The sequence below is a fragment of the Pocillopora verrucosa genome, chromosome 12 (assembly GCF_036669915.1).
Source record: "Pocillopora verrucosa isolate sample1 chromosome 12, ASM3666991v2, whole genome shotgun sequence".
Lineage (NCBI taxonomy): Eukaryota > Metazoa > Cnidaria > Anthozoa > Scleractinia > Pocilloporidae > Pocillopora > Pocillopora verrucosa.
This window is the reverse complement of record NC_089323.1, coordinates 4,073,888-4,094,352: the sequence shown is the minus strand read 5'-3', so window position 1 is coordinate 4,094,352 and position 20,465 is coordinate 4,073,888. Positions and strand designations below refer to the sequence as shown.

General features: G+C 39.4%; 1 protein-coding gene across 4 annotated transcripts; it reads left to right on the top strand.

The window, feature by feature from the left end:
- LOC136277268 (uncharacterized) lies at nt 1-20,449 on the top strand. Of its 4 annotated transcripts, none has more exons than XM_066159054.1 (11): nt 1-179; nt 1,378-1,668; nt 6,349-6,717; nt 7,789-8,085; nt 9,026-9,322; nt 10,264-10,554; nt 11,076-11,366; nt 16,397-16,693; nt 17,256-17,546; nt 18,624-18,672; nt 19,436-20,449. In XM_066159054.1, exons 1-10 carry the CDS (start codon nt 158-160, stop codon nt 18,653-18,655), a joined length of 2,478 nt encoding a protein of 825 aa, XP_066015151.1. In that variant the 5' UTR covers nt 1-157; the 3' UTR covers nt 18,656-18,672; nt 19,436-20,449. The 4 variants fall into 4 exon arrangements, with proteins under 4 accessions (XP_066015151.1, XP_066015155.1, XP_066015152.1 ...); XM_066159058.1 differs by lacking the exons at nt 1-179; nt 1,378-1,668 and adding exons at nt 4,502-4,922; nt 5,227-5,351; XM_066159055.1 differs by lacking the exons at nt 1-179; nt 1,378-1,668 and adding exons at nt 4,502-5,052; nt 5,201-5,351.
- Nucleotides 20,450-20,465: the final 16 nt, after the last annotated feature.

Sequence of the window (20,465 nt, the reverse complement as noted above, 5' to 3'; positions counted from 1 at the left end):
GCCAAGCCAAAACGAAAGTAAGCTCAAATTAATTTGTGGTCGGCCCTACCTCGAAGCTTAGACACGGATTCGCTGGTTGTCATCTTCAGTCATTTGCAAGTTATTGCCTTCTCAACGGAAGAAAATTGGACAATTTTTGAAAGCCTCTGATATCACGATGGCTGGTCGTAGACCACAAAGTAAGATATGTTTTACTATGCTGTTTCCTCTATTGACTTCGGTTGGTGATTGATATATCTGGAAGTGTCGAGTGATCCTTGATTTCGACGATATAAATTTCCTTATCTAAAATCAGGAATTTTCAAGATTCACTTTCGCACAATCGATCAATTGTATCTGTCTACACGTTTCAGAGTACACAAGCATACAAGCGCCCTTATATCTGCAAACGAGTTCATTCGATTCGAATTCAACCGTGAAAGGAAGAGCTGTTTCGTAATTCGTCTAATTCACTTAAAGAAAAATGTGCCTTATGCTTCAAAATAGTTCTCATGTAAGGTATTTCGCGATTGGTGTTATTGGTTTGTCTTGAATCTCAATTGAAGCCCATAAATCGCTTACTTTGCAACAACCTACTGATATATTTGAGTCACGAATGTGCGACGGATTGGAAACTGCGCGACAACATTTGATAGATCTCAAAATCACTCAAAAGCTCTGGTTTCCCTTGACTTATTTGCTGTTTTTACCTTTTTTCTCGGCCTTAGTAAGAAATCGTATTTGAGACAATCATAAAAGTGTAGAAAACAATTTACAATTCACACGATCCAGACATTCGAGTAGTTAATTTGCATTCTGCTTTCATTAGGACTTGTGTGTTTCTCAACGTTAATTTTCTTCCGAGATTGATCAGATCTGTGGAATATAATGCACAAACCATTGTATTCCTGCTGTCTCACTAATTCCCTCATTGTTGCCGAAATAACCGTCGAAAGTAAAGAGTAAAACGATAACATCATGTAAAGAACTGAGCGATATGACCCTGACATTATAATAACGTTTCCAGTCAAGCGTAGGCTCAAGTTTGCGTCTCTGTTGCCAAATCAATTGCTACTTTCTGTTGGCTTTTAGAAATAAATCAAAGTTTTAACTTGTTTTATCTTTGGATTTTCAAGTAAAAGTTGAACACCCCCTCCTCTCCCCATCTCTTTCATTGCATTCTTTCCGAAATAAACAGCTCAAAAATTTATGGGGGTGGGGGTACCGAAACACAGGTAACGAAAAAAAATGTTGCTTCGGAAAAGCGTGCAAAACAAAAAAAGAAGGATAGGGTCGGGGGAGGGGGGAGGTAGAAAGATCCTAACTGGGGAATTTTGACAAAGGAGACATATGAATACGATTATCATCACTGTTATAATTTTTGTTTTGCAAAAACAGACAGAGAGAAGGTGTTCAAGATAGGCCAACCACTTTTCCAAGAACTTGCAAGCATATCCCATTGTATCGTGTCAGCCTGGAGACCACTTGGTATGATGTTAGGCCTAACAGATATGACTTTGATTGAAATCGACGAAGCTAATCATCAAGTATCGGATAAAGTATATGCTGTGCTAGGGAAGTGGAGAGAGTCGCTCGGGTTTGAGGCGACTTATGTAGCATTAGCTGATGGGCTAGATAACGCATTTATTAAAAGGCATGAGTTGGTAAGGAGATACTGTCATGATAAAGGTAAGTGATTCAAACTAAAAGAGCAACTCTGCATTTTTAATCTTACTCAGCCTTCCTTGATTGCTGATGCGAAACCAAAGTGAACTTTAGAGGCAAATCAAGCTCGACCACCAGCTGCTTGTCATGAAGAGAGCCCGCGCTCTGCGCATCTGAGGAAACAGCGGAAATCAAGCCTTAGTCAGAAACCGTGACTGCGACAATCATAAAACTGCAGAGAAGAATTTGCAATTCGCACAATCCAGACATTCGAGTTGTTGATTGCATTCAGATTTCACATCACGATGTAGCTCAACTTCTGCTTTTTATTTGGAAGTGTGTGTTTCTCAAAGTCAATTTGTCTTCCGAGACTGATCAGATCCATGGAATGCACAAACCATTTCATTCTTGCTGCCTCGCTAATTCCCTCATTGTTGCCGAATTAACCGTCGAAAGTAAAGAGTAAAACGATGACATTATGCAAAGAACTGCGCGACATGACCCTGATATTTTAAGAGGGCGTGACTGTAAATATCGAGAATCGTTGGCCAGGCTAAAAAAATCGAAAATTCTGATAATTTGCCTGGAAAACCCTTTTAGGAAGATGTATTCAAAAAAAATATTTCGAAGTTTGAAAAATCAAATGTTTCCGAGAAAATGGGGAAAAACGAAAATTTGAGTTTTTACCTAATTAATTATGCAAAAAATACGGTAAAATTGACCAACTTTAGTGTGCGAGTACTGAAGGAGGATGTTTGGTAAGAAATCGGGGGTGTTTTAACTTCAAAGTATAATTCATTCGATTTTTATTTGTGGAATTTTAAGGAGCTTTGGTTTAATTTTAAAATTCACATGATTTTTTAACAAAGTGCTGTCAAACGCTTGTTGCTAAAAGCGAAAAATCGAGCAACTTCAAGCTTTCAAAACGCGTCTTGGCATGTGAGAAATCATGTCAAACTGCATGCTGGCACAAAGTTTGGTCCTTATATGAAAATAATCTGAAATAAAAAATCTGGCTAATTCAGAAAAGTGCCGGCAAAATAAAAGAGTTTGCAACGCACTGTGGCCAAGGTCAAGAATTTGCATGATGCAAATCAGTTGTAGAAATCGTACTTGAGAGCTACGAAGTAAACAAGATAGTTAAAGATGGTTAAAAAACTCTTTGATATGGAAATGATATGAAATTATAGGATAAAAAGTTCGCAGACATTGCTGAAGAGGGCTGTAAATTGATGTGTGGATACGAAATTTTCTGTTAATTTGAATTGCAGAAGACTGTTATTGTCGACTCGCTATTTCAACAGCACTACCTACACCTAACTATAGCTAAGGGCCGCTGTATAGTTCACCATTTTTGTTGACAAGTGGTTAATTATCGACATCGTTCTTAGTTGAATAGTTTCGTTTTCTGCAACTGCGATAATATTTCTTTTGAAATATCTTGGATATCTTGGAAAAAAGTTATGTGAGTAAACAAAGTCACGCAACACCGCAAGCTTCGCTGTGAAGTTTTTCACCTCAAGATAGCAGCCCAACTATTTTTATGCTATTTACTCTTATCTTTTTCGGAAGTGGAGCATATTTTGGATCGGAGGAGCTATCGCAGTTCCCACGTAGTGTGAGCTCATTGGCACCAACTTATAATTATCTATGAGGGGCCTGGGGCCTCCCCTCCGAGGAGGGCCTCCTTTGGTTTGTTTCTTAGTACGCCTTTCTTAGTACAGAAAGACTGCTGACAGGGTATCCTGGGGTATGCTCCCCCGGCAAATTTTGAAATCTAGAGCTTCTGAAATCACCGGAAACGCGTTTCAATCCAAAAATAAATTTGTCAAATTTTTAATTCAAAGATTAAAATAAATAATAATGATAACAACAAATTGTTCTTGGTGGGGCTACAGCCTACTCAACCCCATAGCTCCGCGGTCCCCGTATTAAAGGCGCAAACCGGAAATGAAAAGGTTCGAACCGCACTTGGCAGTTAGACAGGATCAGGCCGGCTGGATGTTGTTCGATATAGACTCATAAAAGAATTTATACAAGTAATATAAAACGAGATTTATAGGACTGGATGCTTTAGAATGGAGTTTTGACGAAAAAAGGATCGTGTCCGCTTTACTCGGCAACTTCACCTTTGATCCAACGTGACAATTGTCACGCAATTGAAACATTTTGCTTTTCGTCAAGACAGTTACGCGAAATGAAACAAAAAACTCATTGGCTCAAAAAACGAATTAAACGCTATTAAATGCTGGTCATTATTCTTGTAAATTTCATGTTGTAGCCGTCAAAAGAGCCTTTCCTACACTAGAACCGTTAGGCGGTACGATTTCTACAGCTGATTTGCATCATGCAAATTCGTGACCTCTGGCCACAGTGCGTCGCAAACCTTTATGTTTTGCCGGCACGTTTCTGAATTACCCAGATTTTTTATTTCATATTGTGTTAGTATAAGGACCAAAATTTGTGCCAGCATGTAGTTTGACATGATGTCACACATACCAAGACGCGTTTTGAAGGCTTGAAGTTGCTCGATTTTTCGCTTTTTGCAACAAGCGTTTGACAGCACTTTGTTAAAAAATCATGTGAATTTTAAAATTAAACCAAAGCTCCTTAAAATGCCACAAATTAAAATCAAATGAATTATACTCTGAGGTAAAAACACCCCCGATTTCTTACCAAACATCCTCCTTCAGTACTCGCACACTAAAGTTGGTCAATTTTACTGTACTTTTTGCATAATTAATTAGGTAAAAACCCGAATTTTCGTTTTTCCCCATTTCCTCGGAAACATTTGATTTTTCAAACTTTAAAATAATTTTTTTGAATGTATCTCCCTAAAAGGGTTTTCCAGGCCAATTATCAGAATTTTCGATTTTTTTTAGCCTGGCCAACGATTCTCGATATTTACAGTCACGGCCTCTTAATCACGTTTCCAGTCAACCGTGGGTTCCAGTTTGCGTCTCTCTTACCAAGTCATACTTCCTGATCAAAGTTTTACTTGTTTTATCCTCGGATTTCCAAGTTTCAGTTAAACTCCCCCTCCCCCTCCCCCTCCCTTCCCCTTGGCTGTATTCTAAAGAAAAATTTACTGTCTGACAGGTGAATTCCTCACCTGTCAAGCAGTGAATTTTTCTAGCATCGCATAATTGAATAAAAACAAGAAAAAAGAAAGCAGTTATAAAATTGTCTGTTTTTATCCTGAGTGCGTGCCCAGAAAGCCATTTCAAAGTCAACTGTACATGTCAGAACTGTCATTGCGTTAGCGAATAGGAAGTAAGGTCAGTCGTACGCGTTTGAATCTTCGATACCTTTATTTATAACTTGTGCTTGTTTTTATATGTTTTCAAACTTTTTGAACAAGCTTCACATTATCTTATGGATAATAGTGGTATTTCACAGAATTTACAAGTCGTTCATCTTGAATATCTTTTTCAAATTTCCAAATCATTTGCTCAAGAAGGAACATAATTTACACCTTTTAACCCCTTTGGTGACAAAACTGAAAGAAATAAAGTGTCCAAGCGAAAGCACTGAAAGTTTAACATCTCGATGAAAGGTATTCATTTTTTCTTCTGTATATAGGATAATCGACCCTGGCACTTCTTCCGTTGTCGCTTCTTCGTGTTGTTTGGTTGAACTTTTGCTTGCCATTTTCTGGGCCGTGTTCACAGGATTTTCTTGCTTTCTCGATGTCGCAGGCGAAAGAGGTTTTTATGCTTTTCTAAACAATTGTGGTTCATTTCAAAACGGGGAAAAACCCTTTGGCTCACTTTGAAAAACGCTTTTGTTTGTTTTTGGCTCTTCAAAAGGTGACAATGGTTTTGAAAACAAAACAGAAAACTTTTTTACAATTTGACGATAGCTGTTATGTTTACGTAGATGTGAAACAATATCAATTCATGTACAAGTGCAATTCCACGCTTTATTACACCCATTTTGAAATCACAGGTGGTCCCTGTAATCTGATTGGCTCTAATTGGTGCGATTTATTCACGAATCGCACCATTTTTTTGCTTTAAATCGCGTCATTTTCCCAGCCAGAAGGCTACACTGAAAACAAAACAACAAATCAGATTTCAAGGCTTGTATAAAGTAATCAATCTAATTGCAGGAAAATGAAAGACAAAGAGTATCATGTGGCAAATTTTGCAACCTTTGTTTCCAAAACTTTTGTTTCCCCCCCCCCCCAAAAAAAAAAATGGATGAATTTAATTTCAAACTAGCTCAGTACTGCATCGATAAAATATTTGAACTGACCAAGTCCTGTATTTGGGCGATTTCAAAATGGATGTAATAAAGTGATAATTGAACCTTTTGCCGTGCAATTTTGGTCTGAAATCACACGTATGATTTCAGCCCAAATTGCACTCCACTCAGTTCAATTACCATTATAAATGCCCTCTCTTCGATAGCCAATCAGACCGCGAGTTTACCTGTGGCTATGCAATTCTTTTCGAAATAGACGGCTCAAAAATTTGTGGGGGTGAGGGTACCGAACCATAGGCAACAAAAACAAAAATTTGCTTGGGAAAAGCGTGCAAAACAAAAGTACGCTCAACTATGCATGTGCCATTCAGAGAGGCGAGAGGTCAAAAACCGGAGGGGGGAGATAGAAAGATCCTACTTAGGAAATTTTGACAAACGTGACATATGAATACGATTGAATCGTGGATTATCATCACCATTATAATATTTGTTTTGCAGAAACAGGCATAGAGGAGGTGTTCAAGAAAGGCCAACCAGAGGACGAAGAACTTCGCAACCTCGCCTATGATTTTGTGATTGATTTGAAATCACTTTGTGAGATGTTAGACCTAACAGATCTACCTTTGGAAGAAATCTACGCAACTGGTCGTGAAGAGAATCAAATATATGCCGTGCTAGCAAAGTGGAACGGGTCGCGTGAATCTGTGCCGAGATATTATAACGCTATCGTGATAGATACGATGAATAAGATTCATAGGGAGCGAACAGATGAACTATCGATCGCGAGTTACCAAACATTAGCTCAGTTGCTAGATGACAGACGTATCGAAAGACATGACTTGGTAGAGAGATACTGTCATGACAATAGTAAGTAACTCAAACTAAAAGAGCGACCATACTTTTTTATTTTTTTCCCTAGCCTTCCTTGATCGCTGATGCGAAACCAAAGTGAACATGAGAGGCGAATTAAGCTCGATCACCAGCCGCTAGTCATGAAAATGAGCCCGCGCTCTGCGGATCTGAGGAAACAGCGGAAATCGAGCCTCCTGTTTCCCGATTTCGGCCTCGGTGTTGTCTCCTTCCCTATGAGGGACTATCGCTATTCGGGAAAAGGAGCGCAGGGTAAAATCCTAAGCAGGGTCTGCTCGCCTTACTTTCAAGTAGGCTAGTCTGCGTCCAAACACACAGCGGTTGCAGGTCGGTCTATCAGTCAGTCAGAAATCGTAACTGAGACAATCATAAGACTGCAGAGAAGAATTTGATCCAGACATTCGAGTAGTTAATAGCATTCAGATTTCACATTACAATATAGATCAACTTCCGCTTTTTATTACGAAGTGTCTGTTCTTCAAAGTTAATTTATCTTCCGAGATTGATCTGATCTATGGAATGCACAAACCATTTCATTCTTGCAGTCTTACCAACTCCATGATTGTTGCCGAATTAACCGTCGAAAGTAAAGAGTAAAATGATGACATCATGCAAAGAACTACGCGACATGACTCTGACATTTTATACCAGTCAAGTGTAAGCTCCAGTTTGCGTCTCTCTTGCAAAATCAATTGCTACTTTCTGCTGGCTTTTACAAATAAATCAAAGTTTTTACTTGTTTTATCTTCGGATTTCCAAGTTTAAATTGAACACCGCCTCCCCTTCGCTGTACTCTTTTCGAAATAGACGGCTTAAAAATTTATGGTGGTGGGGTTAGCCAACCATAAGGAACAAAAAAATATTTATTTCGGAAAAGCGTACAAAACTAAATTACACATGTTAGCTATGCATGCGCCATTCAGAGAGGCGAGAGGACAAAAACGGAGGGAGAGAGTCGGGGGAGGGGGGGAGGGTAGAAAGTTCCTACCTGGGAAATTTTGACAAACGTGACATATGAATACGATTGAATCGTGGATTATCATCACTATTATAATATTTGTTTTGCAGAAACAGGCATAGAGGAGGTGTTCAAGAAAGGCCAACCAGAGGTCAGAGAACTTCTCAGCCTGGCCCATGAAATCGAGTCAATCTGGAGATCATTTGGGCTGTTGGTAGGCCTTGAAGCTCGGACTTTGACGGAAATCGACGAACGTTATTCCGGAGATTCGGATAAAACGGATGCTGTGCTAAGAAAGTGGAAGGAGTCACTTGGATCTGGGGCGACTTATCAAGCTTTAGCTTTGTTGCTAGATACCGCATTTATCAATAGGCATGTCTTTGAAGAGACATGTTTTCATGACAAAGGTAAGTAATTTAAACTAAAAGAGCAACCATGCTTTTTTATTTTTCCTCAGTCGTCCTTAATCGCTGATGCGAAACCGAAGTGAACATGAGAGGCGAATCAAGCTTGATCACCAGCCGCTGGTCATGAAAGGAGCCAGCGCTCTGAGTATCTTACGAAACAGCAGAAATCGAGCCTCCTGTCACGGCCTTAGTCAGAAATCGTAACTGAGACAATCATAAAACTGCAGAAAAGAATTTGCAAATCGCACGATCCAGAAACTCGAGTAGTTAATTGCATTCAGATTTCACATTACAATGTAGCTCAACTTCCACTTTTTAATAGGACTTGCGTGTTCTCAAAATTAATTTCTCTTCCGAGACTAATCAGATCTACGGAATGCAAAAACCATTTTACTTTTGCTGTCTCACAAATTCCCTCATTGCTGCCGAATGAACCGTCGAAAGTAAAGAGTAAACGATGACATTTTGGAAAGAACTGCGCGACATGACCCTGACACTTTAATAACGTTTCCAGTCAAGCGTAGGCTCCAGTGTACGTCTCTGTTGCCAAATTAATTACTACTTCCTGGTGGCTTTTGGAAGTAAATCAAAGTTTTCACTTGTTTTATCTTCGGATTTCTAAGTTTCAGTTGAACACCCCCCCCCCCTTTCCTCCCCTTTGCTGTATTATTTTCGAAATTGACGGCTCAAAAATTTATGGGGGTGGGGGTATCGAACCATAAGCAACAAATAAAATTTTGCTTGGGAAAAGCGTGCAAAACTAAAGTACGCTTAATTATACATATGCCATTCAGAGAGGCGAGAGGACAAAAACAGGAGGAGAGAGTCGGGGAAGGGGGGAGAGGGTAGAAAGTTCCTACCTAGGAAATTTTGACAAACGGGACATATGAATGCGATTGAATCGTGGATTATTATCACAATTATAATATTTGGTTTGCAGAAACAGGCAGGGAGGAGGTTTTCAAGACAGGCCAACCAGAGTACGAAAAACTTAGTAGTCTGGCCCATGATATTGTGTCATTCTGGAGAACACCTTGTTTTGTTTTCCGCCGAAAAACTCAGACTTTAGCAGAAATCAGCCGATTTCATTCTAAGGAGTTGGATGAAACATATGACCAACTAATAAAGTGGATGGAGGCTAGTGAATATGGGAAGAGTTATCGACAATTAGCTCTATTTCTAGAAAACGAACTTAAAAAAATGAAAGACTTGGAAAAGAGATACTGTCATGACAAAGGTAAGTAACTCAAACTTAAAGAGCGACCATGTTTCTTTTTATTTTTCCTCAGCCCTCCTTGATCGCTGATGCGAAACCAAAGTGAACATGAGAGGCGAATCAAGCTCGATCACCAGCCGCTGGTTATGAACAGAGCCCGCGCTCTGTGGATCTGAGGAAACAGCGGAAATCGAGCCTCCCGTCTCGGCATTAGTCAGGAATCGTAACCGAGACATAAAACTGCAGAGAAAAATTTGCAAATCGCACAATCCAGACATTGAAATAGTTAATTGCATTCAGATTTCACATTACAATGTAGCTCAACTTCCGCTTTTTATCAGGAAGTGCGTGTTTCTTAAAGTTAATTTGTCTTCTTAGATTTATCAGATCTGTGGAATGCACAAACAATTTTATTCCTGCTGTCTCACTAATTCCCTCATTGTTGCCGAATTAACCGTCGAAAGTAAAGAGTAAAACGATGACATTATGCAAAGAACTGCGCGACATGACCCTTACATTTTAAAAACGTTTCCAGTCAAGCGTAGGCTCCAGTTTGCGTCTCTCTTGCCAAATTAACTGCTACTTTCTGTTGGCTTTTAGAAATCAATCAAACTTTTTACTTGTTTTATCTTAGGATTTACAAGTTTCAGTTGAACACACCCCTCCTTTTTCCCTTCCCTTTGCTGTGCTCTTTTCGAAATTGATGGCTCAAAAAATTTATGGGGGTGGGGGTCGCGAACCATAAGCAACAAAAGAATTCTTGCTCGGAAAAAGCGTGCACAACAAAAGTACGCTTAACTATGCATGTGCCATTCAGAGAGGCGAGAGGACCAAAACAGGAGGAGAGAGTTGGGGGAGGGGGGATAAAAAATCATATTTAGCAAATTTTGACAAACGTGATATGTAAATACGATTGAATTGTGGATAATCATCACTATTATAATATTTGTTTTCAAAAACAGGTAGAAAGGGGTTCTTCAAGAAAGGCCAACCAGAGGACGAAGAACTTTTCAGCCTGGCCCAAGATATCGTGTCAACCTGGAGATCACTTGACGTGGTTGTAAACCAAACTACTCGGACTTTATCAGAAATCGACGAATCTAATCTTGAAGAGGGGAATAAAACATATGTCGTGCTAAAAGAGTGGAAGGAGGCGGTTAAATCTAGGGCGAGCTATCAAGCATTAGCTCAGGTGCTAAATACTGCATTTATCAATAGGCGTGACTTGGTAGAGAGATACTGTCGTGGCAGAGGTAAGTAACTCAAACTAAAAGAGCAACCATCCTTTTTTTATTTTTTTTCTCAGCCTTCCTTGATCGCTGATGCGAAACCGAAGTGAACATGCATGAGAGGCGAATCAAGCTCGATCACCAGCCGCTGGTTATGAAAATGAGCCCGCGCTAAACGGATCTGAGGAAACAGCGGTAATCGAGCCTCCCGTCTCGGCATTAGGCAGAAATCGTAACTGAGACAATCATAAAACTGTAGAGAAGAATTTTCAAATCGCTCAATACAGACATTCGAGTAATTATTTGCATTCAGCTTTCAGATTACAATGTAGCTCAACTTCCGCTTTTTATTAGGAAGGGTCTGTTTCTCAAAGTTAATTTCTCTTCCGAGATTGACCAGATCTCCCCCCCCCCCCTTCCAAGGAGGGGAGAGGCGGGGGAGGGGGGAAGATAGATCCTACCTAGGAAATTTTGACAAACGTACCATGAATACGATTGAATCGTGGATTATCATCAATTTTATAATATTTGTTTTGCAAAAACAGGCATAGATGAGGTGTTCAGGATAGGCCAACCAAGGGACAAAGAACTTCGCAGCCTGGCCCAGGAACTTGTGTTTGATTGGATATCACTTGGTAGGATGTTGGACCTATCAGATGTGACTTTGATTCAGGTCGACAAAGCTTATCGTGAAGAGGAGGATAAAATATATACCGTGCTGATAAAGTGGAAGAAGCAGTTGAAATCTAAAGCGAGTTATCAAGCATTAGCTCTGTTGCTAGATGACGGATTTATCGACAGGCATGACTTGATTGAGAGATACTGTCATGACAAAGGTAAGTAACTCAAACTAAACGAGCAACCATGCCTTTTTTATTTTTCCTCAACCTTCCTTGATCGCTGATGCGAAACCAGAGTGAACATGAGAGGCAAATCAAGCTCGATCACAAGACGCTGGTCATGAAAAATACCTGCGCTCTGCGGATCTGAGGAAACAGCGGAAATCGAACCTCCCGTCTCGGCCTTAGCCAGAAATCGTTACTGAGACAATCGTAAAGCTTCAGAGAATAATTTGCATATCGCACAATCCAGACATTATTTCCTAAAGCCAACAAAAAGTAGCAGTTGATTTGGCAAGGGAGACGCAAACTGGAGCCTATGCTTGACTGGAAACGTTATTAAAATGCCAGGGTCATCATATCAAACTCACGGGGTACAAATAGTCTTAACATGAATATAGTGACCACGCCCACTTCAACGCCCCACTCAAATCGAGTGTAATTTTCGAACATTTTACCATCGTGCGGATTCTCTACGGAAAAAGCACTCAATGTACCTCTGAAATATTAAACTATAATGTTGTGGCTTTCTATTTCGCTAATTTTCTAACTTGAAGGTAAAGTTTTTCCCCCGTCATTTTAACCTTTTCTCCGAGCGGTTGCGTGAAATTAACAAGGCGTTTTTGTTCAAAACACAACCGAGCGAAGCGTCTCGGGCGATATCTTTTTTACGCAAGCGCAATTTAAAAATGTACCGCCTGAATCAAAAAGAGGAACAAATTTCCTTTGTTTTGATATGTAAGTGTCGAACAAAAAGCAGATTTACCCTCGTCAAATGGCGTTTCAAAACAGCTGTATCTTCCTCCTTTTGATTTTTTCCTATTTGGTGAGCGTGAAAGCAGTAGGAGAGGGATCGGGAAACTCAGAAAGCACTTCGGGTATTAATCTGCCATTGTTTACTTACGAGATAAATAAGTAAGATTTGTGAAGTTCATCGCAGTATGAAGTCTAATTAAATGTCTTTTTTAAGCTTGTTCGCTGGATTTTTCGTGAACTTCCCTGATTAATTTTTCGTTTCAGCTTACTAATCTATAATATTTCAAAGCAAAGAAGTTTTCAGAGAAAACCATGAGTCGGTCGTTTCAATGATTGTAAACAAAGTGTTTGAGCAATCAGGTATACGAGGTATAATAATCAATAGCCATATATCAGAAGTCTTCAGAAAGAAAATATTCTGTTTTCAGAAAGCTGTCAAGAAAGCTAGTAATCGTGGCAATTAAATGCACTTCTTAGCAATTTGGAAACGGACCCTTGGTATCGATTTAAGGTGTATTACAACGAGGTTGATGTACATCAGCTTAAAGATGAGAACAGCCAGTTGAGGGGAGAAAAAATAAAATTAGAAGAATCTTTGGTACAAGAGAAGGTAAAGCGATTGCGAGTGGATAAAAAAGCCCGAGAAGCCCTCGAGAAAGCTGAGAAGAAAGGGGCCTTCTACAATAAAAAATTTATTCAGTTGGCTAAAAAAGTGATTACAAATGGGAAAAAAGGTAGAGGCCCAGCTAAGAAGAAGTTTAATGACTATTCTAAGAACCATCAAAAGAGAATTAAAAACCAACTGAAGGAGGAGTGCCAAACTACACTCTCCTTTCTTGGGCTGTACAATTTGTTGCAACTAAAATTGAAGTCCTCAACACTGAGACTAATCAATATGAAACTTTCAATCTTGTTGGAGAGGGAGAGCTGCCATTTACAGAGTCTGACCCAAAGGCCCTTAATAATGATGACATTGATAACATAAATATGTGGCTTTACCTCAAAGATAAATTCATGATTTCAAATGAGGCCTGGCATGAAATTGCCATTAAGGCTAATGATCTCCCCAATATATATTCCATCAAGAAGTGAATTAATGAGCTAAACAGTGAATGGAACTTGAAACCAACACCAGGAGATGCTGAAGGTGTTCAGTTAGGATTTGCAGAAAGCTTGCAAGAGCACATTGTTAGGCTTCAGAAGAATGGAGAAATCAATGATGGAGAAACTATTAAGATCGAGCTTAGTGGTGATGGTACAAATATTGGAAAGGGGCTTACAGTTGTCAACTTCACTTTCACTATTCTCCATGAAAAGGATGTGGCAATGGGTGAGAAGGGAAATTATATACTTGCTGTTATAAAAACTACAGAGACATATGATAATCTGAGAGACAGCCTAGTAGACCTTGGAATGGAAATGTCAAACTTAAAGGAGATAAGTGCAAATAATTGCACCTATAAAATTGAATACTTTTTACGTGGATATTTGAAATTTTTAGCACTGTTATGTGGTTTAGGCAGGGCAAATGAGGATTATGCTTGTGTGTGGTGCAAGTGTCCCAGGGAGCAATGGTGGGACACAAGCAAAACATGGTCAATTAATAGCAAGCAAGTTAAAATAGCAAGGTTTTCCACTGGAAGGAAATTAAACTGTAAGGCACAACCATTATTTGATTTTATACCTATGGACCTTGTCATCATAGATACATTACATTTTTTTCTGAGGATTTCAGATGTTTTGATTAACTTGTTCATAAGAGAGCTGAGAAGAAGTGATGCTATTGAGAAAAAAAAACCTCTGATGGATTCCCAAGAGATAAATATAAACACATGGCATGTTATGAAGAATTTATCAAAAGTATGGGAATCACTTTTAATTTTAGAATCAACAAAGAGAGCAAAAAGCTGGAATATAGAGATCTTACCGAACCAGAAAAGTTGAAACTCTTTAAGAATATAAACATTCTGACCTATGCTTGTCCCTCTTTGCAGTCAAAACAAAGACATACAAGTGATATGGGCTAAATTTATGGACATAATTGGTGATTTGAGGCTAGATTTTACATCTGAAGAGGTTATTCTTGAACTGCAAAGAAATATCAAATCATGGTTTGAGCACTTTCTCAAAGTTTACCAAGCAAAAGATGTCACTCCCTACATGCATGCACTATGTTATAATGTTCCTGAGTTTCTGTTACTTTATCAGAACATAGCATATTACACACAGCAAGGCTTGGAAAAATACAATAATAGAGCTTCTAAAGATTTCTTCAGATCCACAATTCACAAAGGGGTTGATGCCCTCAAACAACTGTTTCTGAAGAAAAACAGGATTCAGTTCCTGGAGGCAGCAGGTTATGAAAGGGTTTAAGAACACCTACAATGATGAGCTTGTATTCAATGATTGGACTTCTTTGTCCCAGCCAATACTTAATAGTTCCTGGAATTACATAGGCAAAATCTTCACCTACATTTAAAATTCTTTCATCCCACTTCAGCCCCAGATATGAATCAAGCACCCTATTTGACTCCAATTGGTAAACCATCTTTCCTCTTTGAAGAACGCCGGGCAAAACGCTCCCTAGACCTTCCATGAGAACATCTTGGTCAACATTAAGGCCTATGTTTATATCAGGGTCCTCTCGCTGTCCAGACCAAAGCTTTTTCTTTATTTCACGAGCAAGTTGGCCATGGAACGATTCTTTTCTATCCTCTAGAGAATTTTCCGAGGGAATGAGCAGCTTTTCGCTGCGAACAAACGGAAAATATCCAGATCCTCTATTGGCCCTGAAGGGTGTCCATTCATCGAAGCATGTGCTAAACGTCGAACGTAATGAATTTTCAACCTCTCTTGTTGATTTTGTCAACCTCCCTGATCTCAATATCATACAGTTTTGTATCTTTCTATCGTGGATTCGCCTTTCTAACGGAGGTTTATGATAAGTATTTGTTACAAAATCACTTTGCTTTTTTTATTTCCCTATTTAGCCTGTCCGCCATTTTGAAAATTCGCAACGGAGAGCATGTGCATGGTCGCGTACACCTGGAACCGAGAAAAACAAATGTTCATCGCGCTGGGGAAAGAGTTTGATATGTAGCGTAGTTCTTTGCATGATGTCATTGTTTTACTCTTTATTTTTAACGGTTAATTCGGCAACAATGAGGGAATTGATGAGACAGCAAGAATGAAATGGTTTGTGCATTCCATAGATCTGATCAGTCTAGGAAGACAAATTCGCTTTGAGAAACACACTGACTTCCTAATAAAAAATGAAAGTCGAGCTGCATTGTAATGTCAAATCTAATTGCAATTAATTACTCAAATGTCTGGATCGTGCGAATTGCAAATTCTTTTCTGCAGTTTAAGGAGTGTCTCAGTTACAATAAATCCCGTATATTTAGCACCCGAGCTAATGCTCGATAACTCGCCCTAGATCCAAGCGACTTCCTCCACTTCTGTAGCGAGAGATATGTTTTATCCCCTTCTATGACTGCCAACAAGTCAGATTTCAACGCGCGAACGTTTTAAAATTATTTTCATTACGGTTGATCGTGGTTGCTAAAGGAACAAATAACTACAAGTTATTACGAAGTAGAAGGAATAGGAAAACGCAAAACAACAGAGGAAATACAGTCGGACAGGGAAAGACACTTACAAACGTCGTGTGACTTGCGAGCATGAAGGACGGAAAAACTAAAAGATGATCGCAGTGAAGGAATCACTGATACTCCAATATTAAATTTTTTAGAAACTTTTACGAATGAAATTAAACAAAGCAGAAATTAGCGAAAAAATTTAACAGAAGACAAATCGCCGTGAATGAAAAGAATGCGAAAACAATAAGAAAACTGTGCGTGCAAAAACAAAAATGTAGTTAGAATGTAGGAAAGAAATAATTAAGTGGGAATGCTGCAGTAACGCCCTCTTTAGGTTAAGATTCGTTGATTTCTGCTAAAGTGTTCAATTTAAAATTGGAAATCTGAAGATAAAACAAATAAAAGGTTTGATTTATTTCTTAAAGCCAACAGAAAGTAGTAGTTGATTTGGCAATAGAGACACAAACTGGAGCTTGGGAAAAGCGTGCAAAACAAAAGTGTGCTTGTTAGCTATGCACGTGCCATTGAGAGAGGCGAGAGGACAAAAACAGGAGGAGAGAGTCGGGGGAGGGGAAGGGGGTTGAAAGTTCCTACCTAGGAAATTTTGACAAACGTGACATGAATACGATTGAATTGCGGATTATCATCACTATTATAATTTTTGTTTCGCAGAAATAGGCAGAGAGGAGGTGTTCAAGATAGACCAACCAGAGGACTTAGAACTTGGCAGACTGGCCTTAGATATTGTGTCAACCTGGGAATCATTTCGTCAGTTAATATGCCCAAAAACTCCGTCTTTATCAGATATCGATGAATCTCGCCTTAAAGAGTCGGATAAAACATTTATCATGCTAAAAGATTGGAAGACGTCGTCTGGATCTGGGGCGACTTATCGAGCATTAGCTCGGGTGCTAAATACCACATTTACCAATATGCATGACTTGGTAAAGTTATATTGTCATGACAAAGGTAAGTAACTCAAACTAAAAGAGCAACCATGCTTTTTTTATTTTTCCTCAGCCTTCCTTGATCGCTGAAGCGAAACCAAAGTAAACATGAGAGGCGAATCAAGCTCGATCACAAGCGGCTGGTCATAAAAAATACCTGCGCTTTGCGAATCAGCGGAAATCGAGCCTCCCGTCTCGGCCTTAGCCAGAAATCGTAACTGAGACACTCATAAAGCTGCAGAGAAGAATTTGCAGATCGCACAATCCAGACCTTCGAGTAGTTAACATTACAATGTAGTTCAACTTCCTCATTTTTATTAATAAGTGGGTGTTGCTCAAAGTTAATTTGTCTTCCTAGACTGATCAGATCTATGGAATGCACAATAAGCAAAATAAGAAATGTTCAAGATAGGCCAACCAAAGGACGTAGAATTTCTCAGTCTGGCCCAGGATTTTGGGATTAATTGGAGATCACTTGTTATGATGTTGGGCCTAACAGATCTGACTTTGAATGAAATCGACAAGGCTAATCGTGAAGAGGAGGATAAAATATAGGCCGTGTTATTATAATTTTTGTTTTGCAGAAAAAGTCATAGAGAAGCGGGTGTTCAAGACAGGCCAACCAGAGGACAAAGAACTTCGCAGCCTGGCCCATGATCTCGCGTCAACCTGGAGATCACTTGGTGTGGTTTTAGGGCTAAAAGCTCCGACTTTGACGGAAATCGGCGCAGCTTATCCTCAAGCGTCGTATGCTATGCTAACAAAGTGGAAGGAGTCGCTTGGATCCAGGGCGACTTATGTAGCATTAGCTGACGGGCTAGATAACGCATTTATCAAAAGACATGACTTGGTGAAAAGATACTGTCATGACATAGGTAAGTAACTCAAACTAAAAGAGCTACCATGGTTTTTTTTAGTTTTCCCTAGCCTTCCTTGATCGCTGATGCGAAACCAAACATGAGAGGCAAATCAAGCTCGCTCACCAGCCACTGTTCATGAAAAGTAGCCCGCAATTTGCGGATCTGAGGAAACAGCGGAAATCGAGCCTCCCGTCTCCTAAGTTCGGCTGGGTGTTGTTTCCTTCCCTATGAGAGACGATTCTCTTCGGGAAAAGGAGCGTGAGGTTAAATCCCAAGCAGGGTCTGCTCGCCTTGTTTTCAAGTAGGTCGCTCCACGCCCAAACACAGCGGTTGCAGGTCGGTGTATCGGGAAAGTGTAATTTACTAAATTATGGCCAATCACGTGTCAAATTTCCGTCCAAAATAAATGAAAGTATAACTGAAACCCGGTGCCACTCCTTGAAAACTAATACTTCGTTAAGGACGCGATTAAGGGAGAGCGAAAAAATGCTAATTCTGAATACCTTTCCGTTTATAGTCCCATCACAGGCAGACCATACTATGTGTTCGTAGTTAATAATTTTGACATGAAACGAACAAAATCTATAAGGGTTATGAAAACGCTCTGAAAATTGCATATCTTCATTACTTTTCGGTCTGAATATCTCTATTAAATTAAGCCAAATTACAGCTCTCTTAACGGCCTCCGGCAAAGGTAATTTCATAAGACGCTTCAAACGGCCTATGAAGGCGAAGAAATACCACGAATGAGTTGATTAACATGTCATATAATTTTATTGAGATATTCAAACCGAGATGTAATTTAGATATTCAATGTTCAGAGCTTTGTTCATAACCCTCATAGAATTTGTTCGTCTCAAGTCAACAATTATCAACCACGAAAACATAATATGGTCTGCCTGAGGTCCCATGAGAGTGAAGTTTCTCTCCCAGACTCTTGAAAACGGCATAATAACCCGGCCAAGGCTTGATCGAAATCTCGATAGACCCGAAACCTTTTGATTTAGTTCGATCGAGATTTCTTGCTAAGCTTACTTTCGTATCGGAGTATTTGGAAGATATACCTCCACTTTTCAATTTTCTCTCTCATAGCCGTTGAGATAAGATTGATTCGCCGAAGATGATGCCAATCTTCAGGAAGGTAACGTATTCCCTTAGTAAATGTACTAGAAGTTTACGGAAATTAAGAGGACATGTTATATGGTATTAACTCTTTACACCTATCATCAATATCAGCATTCTTACCTATACAACTATTTTGCTGCTCACAAGGAGTAGCTTCTCAAGTTGGCGATCATTACCGTAATTTCCCTGATCAGTAATGAATGATTCAGAGCAGTGTTGCTTGTAAGGAGAAATTAGATGCTGGTCACTCTAAGGGTCAACGAACTTTTTATCGAGTTGAGACAGAACGTACCAAGCTCCATAGTCATTGGCTTATACATGAAAGGTCCGTACGGTTGTGGCCAGACACAATTAGCAAGAAAGGTTGGGTGAATATGAAAGCGACCTTCGCAGTTATGAACACTATTTAAACAGTAGTGAAAAGAAGGCCTGAAAAAAATTCAGGCCTGTACGGGATTTGAACCCATGACCTCTGCTATACCGGTGCAGTTCTCTACCAACTGAGCTCACAAGCCAACTCCCAGTTGGCTTGTTACAGGCCAGAACTTTTTTCAGGCCTTCTTTTCACTACAGTTTAAGTAGTGTTCATAACTGCGAAGATCGCTTTCATATTCACGTCTTTAACCGCAGTTCAAATATATGACTTTCATATATTCACAGCCGTGTATTCACCACTTCACGGGTTTATTTGGAACCAACACAGTGACCAGCTCCCAGTTTGCTTGTTAGCTCAGTTGGTTTAACCGCAGTTCAAATATATGACTTTTATATGTTCACAGCCGTTTAGGACAGGTTGGAGAAGAGTTTATACAGAACAATGTACCGGGGGAACGTTTTGCAAATCTGCCTTGTGTCGTCGCTACGTTTCAAGCGCAAAATCCTGAGTCAATACCAGAATTATTCAAAGGATAACACGAGAAGTCAGAGATCCCTAACGAAAGCGAATATCAAGGAAGTGTCCGCGTATAGGACATAATTCAGAAAGTAGAACGTATATTATTAGACATACTTTTGATGTTCTTTTTTAAATGTAATCATATTGTTAAATGCAACCATCTTTGGTAGAAGAAACTCTATGCTTGGACGAAGTGAACACTTGTGCGCATGCACGTACAGGTCTAGCAGTGCACTTTGTAGCGTTTGAAAAGTTTTCATGGCTTTTGTTAAACACCTGCCGTTAAAGTTTTTAAAGAAGTTTTTTCAATTCAATTTTGCAATAAAACGGTACAAGGAAATTCACAAATGCTCAACTACTTTGAAATATCACAAGAATAGAGAATCGAAGAATCGAGCACACTGAGTCTTTTATAACTTCTCGTAATTATTTTAATAAAAAGTACGCTTGTGCATGCGTAAATATGGTAACTACACTTCTGAAGGTTACGATAAACAGGCTAACTTTGCATGGCAAACTTCGTCATCAGGCGAGCTCCCTTATGATCTGGTATCTAAGACTAAAGAGCTTTCTGAACATTACTGTAAGTTTACTTTTCCCTTTATGACTACATTAGTTTTGCATCCGGTGCTTAACCAACGACGCGGCGCGCTTGTGTGCGGATATAAGTACCTCAAAGTCGCCTTTTTGTACGCCAATCAACTATCATCCTTTTACAGGAAGTAAAATCATTTCCAATCAGCCTCATGAGCAAGAGCGAAGGGCGTCAGCAATTCGCGTTAATGTAGGAACAAAAGGCGAAAAAACTCGCGGAAATAAGAATTTTAATGGGCTTGATCGACACTGATCATCTGAAATATAGATTTGATCTTATTGGCTAAGAGAGCAGGTCAACATTGCACAAGTTTGCGTAA